General features: G+C 51.1%; 1 protein-coding gene across 1 annotated transcript; it reads left to right on the top strand.

The window, feature by feature from the left end:
* Positions 1–214: 214 nt before the first annotated feature.
* On the top strand, positions 215–5,821 carry LOC104507530 (ribonuclease inhibitor-like; the record flags this gene model as incomplete). Its single annotated transcript, XM_010148848.1, has 6 exons — positions 215–385; positions 1,766–1,936; positions 2,431–2,601; positions 3,515–3,685; positions 4,833–5,003; positions 5,433–5,821. Coding segments are annotated over 6 exons (943 nt in total), but the record flags the coding sequence as incomplete, so codon positions are not given.
* Between the last annotated feature and the right edge of the window lie 566 nt (positions 5,822–6,387).

The following is a 6,387-nucleotide window of genomic DNA, read 5'->3' as shown; positions in this document are numbered from 1 at the left end:
CTGTGATTCTATGATTCTAATTAACGCTTCCTGAAATGAGCAGGGAGACGCTGTTAAAAACTCTTAGGATTACCTCTGGGTTTTTGTGCATTGCCTGGCCTCAACTCATGTTTTCTGCCCTGGCTGACACACGCTCTGTGCAGCTGGAGTCTTGTGGGTCGAAGGATGGGGTGAAGAAGGTTATTTTTTCCCTGTACTACTTTTCTTCTCACAGGATGGAGTATTGCGAACTCACAGCCGATGTTGTGGAAGCTCTCAATCCCACTCTGCAAAGCAAGCCCACCCTGAAGGAGCTCAGCCTGAGTAACAACACGCTGGGAGATACAGCTGTGAAGCAGCTGTGCCAGGGACTGGTGGAGGCAAGCTGCAACCTACAGTTATTACAGTAAGGAAGAGCTGGTCATCTCTAACTGCAGCTAGTCCTGCTGCTAGCCATAACATCCCAAAGACAGGAAAATAGGTTGTCAGGAATACTTGGAATTTAGGGCAGGTTTTTTTTTGCTGGCTCAGATTTCTGTAACTGGAACCTTCAAGAAAATGTCTGGGGCTCTCAGTTTTGTGGTTTTTTGACCTTTTTTTTTTAGCACGGGATTCCGAGCTCAGTCTTAATGCCTCTTGGTACGGTGTGAGCATGTACCGCAGGTTAAATCAGCAGTTAAAAGGGGTGACTGCTCGCCAGTATCTGAGAGCAGAGGAGCAGTCGCCCTCCGTGGCTCTAGTTCTTTCTTATCTCTGAATTACCAGCCAGCAGAGTATATTTATTCAGATCCCTTTTTTGCTTCAAAGTGGAGACGCTGGATTTGGCCTCGTATCCGGGGTAGAGCCCTGAAGGGGTCAGGGGAGAAGCACGATTTATTTTATCTTGCCCCTGGGCTTCAGCAGGTTGCTCGGGACTCACTGTGTGTGATGCAGCCGAAAGTTTCTCTTAAAGGGACGGTCGATATAAAGGGGGTGTTTGGCAAAAATAATCCTTGGGTGAATGGGTAGGTCAGAGTATCGTGGTTTAGCCTTATCACATAGAATCACTGAGGTTGGGAAATCCCTATAAGATCACCCAGTCCAGCCGTCAGCCCATCACTGCTGTGCCCACTATGCCATGTCCTCAAGCGCCATGCCTACACGCTCCCTGAACACTCCCAGGGATGGCGACTCCCCCACTTCCCTGAGCAGCCCGTTCCAATGCCTGACCACTCTTTCATTGATCAAAGTCTGAAATACTGGTCCCTATCCAGTCTGTGTGTGCTGTGGGGGTGTTTTGGGCTGGTTGGCTGGCAGTGGGCGCACTACAGACTGCACTTAGAACCAGCCAAGTCCCTCTCAGCCTCCCTGATGTCCCACAGCCTTCTCACCGCCTCCTGCGGCTCAGGTACCTGCAGCAGGAGACCCTCTCCCCGGGCACACCTTGGGCATGCAGTTCTGCCACCTCTCCCTGCCCCAGGAGAAAGGTCTGGGCATTTCCCACAGCCTGAGGTCTGCACTGCAGCCTCTCCCTTCAGCAGCTCCGTCCGGGTGGAGGCATCAACCACTGCTGGGGTGGATGGTGCAGACCCTCCAGATGGAGCTGCAGCCTTTGCTCCCCGTCGAGTGTCCACCATTCTGCCCTGTGATCCCAGAACGATGCCCAGTCACCGCCGAGCCGTGCAGGGTCTAGCAATGCCCATCTGAGCTGCACTGGTTTGCAGCAAACAACCAGCCCATAGTCTCAGTCCGAAATGGGGGTGTTGGGGTGTATCTAAACCAGCTCCAACTGTGCTTTTTTTTGCAGCCTGGAGAACTGTGGCATAACCAGCGATAGCTGTCGGGAGATCAGCACTGTTCTCAGTAGCAAGTCGTCGCTGATAGACCTCTCCGTAGGGGATAACAAGATCGGGGACTCTGGTCTGGCTCTGCTGTGCCAGGGATTGATGCATCCTAACTGCAAAATCCAGAAGCTATGGTAAGGGTAGGCAGAGGTTAAATCCCTCTTGCAGCCCCTGAGCTGTCTATGTTGTGCTTCTGGCTTGCTCCTAAGTGGAAAGTTTCTCAGGTACCCCCCCTAGTGACAGAAGAATGTCTCTGCTCCAGATTAGTTCTCAAAACTGGGTGGAGAACACCGTGAACAAAGCACGATTGCACTGAAATCACTTGGATCAAATTCTGGTGAGAGGGTGAACTGGAATTTGTGATGGTGTTGTCTTGGCTCCCTGTTACCTTTCTACTAGACATGCATGTTCCTATTTCTTTTTTTTTTTGTGTGTGTTATAAGCAGAGCTTTTGGTGCAACGGATAGAAAGTAAGGAGAAAGCTGCGTGGTACGAAGCATGAACAGGTTTTATAAAGGATAAAAGAAAATGAGATGATGCAACCAGAAATTCATAATACTAAAATAGGACTCTGTCTTCTAATCTAAGTCATTCCTGGGGGAAAATAATATTTTGTTCTTCCCTGCAGGTTATGGGACTGTGATCTCACAAGTGCTAGCTGTAGAGATCTCTCCAGACTCATCAGTACAAAAGAGACCCTCACAGAGATCAGTCTGATAGACAATAACCTGAGAGACTCGGGGATGGAGTTACTGTGTCAGGCACTCAAGGATCCCAAGTCCAAACTCCGGGAGCTATGGTGAGCTGCTGTCAAGTTTCACATACCCACTGCCTTTTTGGAGACCTCACTGAAGAAAGGTGTAGGTGAAATAACGCCCACCAGGTAGATCCTCACTTGCGATGGTTCCACGAACAACTCATGCCAGTTGTTACCAAAGATTTAGACTTGGAGAGCTAAAGGGATTTGTATTTCTAAACTTGTGGACACTTTGAAGGTCGGCCCCATAGTCATCCTGTTACAAGCAATAGGAGACTGAGCATCACTTGCAGAGCTCCTGTCCAATGTATTTTATTGTGCCACAAATGGCAGCTGAGAGATTGGAAGTTTGAAAGGCCTCATGTAATAGCAAATGAAGTGCTGTGATCAGGTATCTCAGGTTCTCCACTAGATCCCAGCTCTCTCACTGATGAGCTGTAATGATATTAACGGTTCTCAGCATCCCCTCTGCTGACAGTGTTGCCTTTTAGGCTGGGATCATCCGGTGTCACATGGCCGGGAGAGTAAAATTGTTCTTTTGCATAGAAACGTGAAAAAGCAGCACTTGAACTTTCCTACAAGTTCCGCTTCTGCCCCCAGCTGAGTTCTTCCCCTGCCCTGGTGGCCTGGGAGTGGATGAGGTGCCTCAGGAGTGCAGGGTGGAGCTGAGAGTGACAGAGGGAGCAGCATGCTTCGTCTCTGACACTCCTGAGCTTTATGGGCAGGTGCATATCCCAGGTGCACGCTCCAAGACAGACATCCCACATAAAGAATGGGAGAGGTGCTGCTTAGAAAGCATCGAGCAGGTGGGGGTTGAGAGAAGTACAGTGAGCGTGGGAAGGCTTTGGTTCCTCTGTTCCTGCTGTCCAGGCTCCTGTGAAGCAAACGTGGAGCGAGCAATGCCTGATACTCTCCAGATCCCCCACGTAGCTCTGGTGTCACTTTTGCCTTGCAGGGTTCGGGAGTGCGGACTCACCACTGCCTGCTGCAAAGCTGTCAGCTCTGCTCTTAGCACGAACAAGCACCTGAAAGTCCTGCACATTGGCGAGAACAAGTTGGGAGATGCCGGTGTTGAACTCCTCTGCGAAGGGCTGCTGCACCCCAACTGCACCATCCAGTCCCTGTGGTAAGGTGCCCCCTCAGAAACCTTCTCTTTTGCTGTCATACCCTTCCAGGACTGGCGTGCAGAGGGAGAGGAAGCGGCAGTAGCTGGTAGCATGGGCCTTTTTGCTCACATGAGACAATTCACACCACACACTGATGTTTAACTAGTCCAGTAGCAAGGGAATGGAAGTCACATGTGCTGCCGTGTTTCCTGCCACTCGTGTTCTCTTGCAAGCACGGGCTGTCACCCCTGCGACGGTGCATTTATACCTGTCCACGGGCGCTCTCCCGGGTGCGGAACGGGAAGTTCAGCGTACCTTCAGGATCAAAAGCAAAGTGTGGGGAGGCTGGAGGGACCTTGCTTTGATCTGTGAGCAGCTTACTGCAGCAACTTCTCTGAATTTGCCCACAGGACCTCTCTCAGGTGGGACACAGGCGGAGGAGCTGCTGGTCCAGGTCTGGCATGTGAATTCCCATGCCTGCCAGCTGCAGTGCAAAGCCTGCCTGAATTCACCAGTTGCCTCCTGCTTTCCGTAGTCTCTGTGGGTGCTGGTGCAAGCCCTGCTCCGGCCTTGCGAGTAGGAGCCTGAGGCCAGCTGGAGCATCGCCTCCAACCCTGTGTTGGGACTTGCCTTTCCCATGTGGCTGTTCCCTTCCCCGGTCTGGGCTGGTGTGGCTGTGGCCTGCATGATGCTCAAGGCACCGTGCCTGTCCCCTCCACCCCATTTGACAGAAGCCCGAGCGGTGCTCCCATGCCCAGGACTCACAGTTGGTGGGTTGAGCAGATGAGTTGCAGGAGGCATCAGTAAGACGTGGAAGTCTCGGCCCAGAAGGGTTTGTTTGCTGACCAGTTAACGCTGCTTGGTTCTTAGCTGCCCTTGGGCATCAGCTGCCCTTTTGAGAGAGGTGGTTGCAAGTGTCAAGTAGTAAACTTCAGTAACAACCTGTAGCCACACACCGTTGCGCCTTAGGGAGAATTTTTGGGTGTTGAGCAGCCACCGCAAGGACAGCGGTTTCTGTGGGACACCACAGACTAACCCCTGCTGACGTCTCAGAGGTGCCAGCCTAACGGCGACCTCTGGTCTGTGCCGGGGACATCCGCACCCGAGGGTGGGCTGGACTCTGGAGCCGTTGCTCACTGCACTTGCCTCTCCATCCTCTCCCCGCAGGCTGGGTAACTGCGATCTCACAGCGGCCTGCTGCGCAACCCTCGCCGCAGTCATGGCTGCCAAGCAGTGCCTCACCGAGCTCGACCTGAGCTACAACTCTCTGGAGGATGAAGGCATCAGGAAGATCTGTGAAGCCTTGAGGAATCCCAGCTGCAACGTGCAGCAGTTAATGTGAGAGATGTTTCTGATCCTGCTTGCGTTCCCCTGGGAGGCGGTGAGCTCCAGCGAGCTGGGGAGGGGGCCACCAGCACCAGCTCTCTGGGAATCGCACCTGAGGGCAACTGGTGACCGGGAGGGGGAGTCAAACATCACCTGCATGTTGGAAAACGCTCCTTATCCCTTCCAAGTGATGTGACCACAGCAGATTGATCTGCTTTGGCCCATAGGGCTCAGAAACAAGGAGATTGTGGTGCTGGGGAGGGACTAACAGCATCCTGTGTTGTAAGGTGTGTTTCTGGCCATTGGGCTAGAGTCTCCAACCTGGACAGGGCCCCCTTCCTGTTACATGGTCTTCCCATTCTTCCCTTACTGGTGATGGGTATGTCTGTCCTTGACGGGAGAACGCTCACTAAACCAGCTTGCTTTTTTGTTTGGGTGTAGTTTGTACGACATTTTCTGGAGTTCTGAAGTGGATGATGAACTGAGAGCCCTGGAGGAGTCCAAGCCTGAAGTGAAGATCATTTCATGAGTGGTGACTGCCCGCAGCGCAAAGTCAAAGCAACGTCCTCTTCTTAGTCTGAACTTTTTCGTACATAAAGCTAATTAACTTAATAGAGAATTTTCTTGTACCAAAACCATTTGTGGATTCCCTGAGCGGATGTCGGGGGAGTTGATCCGCCTTCTGTGCCTCTGTGATGTACCAACTCCGAGGCTCGTGAAAGTGTACCTTTTCACTACTGCTTTATTATCCTTGAAATAAACAATTCTGGCATCTTCTAGAAGTTGGTCTCTACCCTTTAGGAGCTCTTTAATCCTATAATCCCTTCTAATGCATTAGTCAGGTGTAAGGAGAGCTCCTTTCCAAAGGCAGGAGGAGAACTACCTACTGTATTATTACTGGGTGGTGCTTTTGCCAGGTCTCTGGGGCTTTCCAAAAAAACAAATGTTTTTTAAATCCAAAACAGAGCTCTCCCTTGCCTTTCCCTAGAAGAGTTCTTGGAAAAGCGGTGGTGGCCAAGGCACTTGAGAAGAAAGAAATGAGCAGCTGTTGAGCTGCATGATTTCAAAATTGGCGTCCCCTGAAAAGTGATTTTCCTACAAGCAAAAGATGCTGTGTACATTTCTGCTAGTCTGGGAGACGATTAAATGGTTTGATATGCTTGCTCTGGCAAGAGTGATTCTACAGGAACTTTATCATAAAGTCTGTTTGCAAATAATTAAATGCTTCATTTTTCTCCTTATAAAAAGAAAAATAAGGGACACCTATATATGGCTCTTCAATAGGCTTTTCACATCCATGGTCTCTCCTGGACGTGGCATGCACGGGCTTATTTCAAGCTGGCTGAGAAGACAGGGATGGAGAGGGGCAAGGGTCTATATCCTTCCCACAACATCG

The sequence above is a fragment of the Eurypyga helias genome, unplaced genomic scaffold (assembly GCF_000690775.1).
Source record: "Eurypyga helias isolate BGI_N326 unplaced genomic scaffold, ASM69077v1 scaffold5593, whole genome shotgun sequence".
NCBI classification, from domain to species: domain Eukaryota; kingdom Metazoa; phylum Chordata; class Aves; order Eurypygiformes; family Eurypygidae; genus Eurypyga; species Eurypyga helias.
Note: the sequence above shows the minus strand (reverse complement) of the source record. Positions and strands in the feature narration are given on the sequence as shown.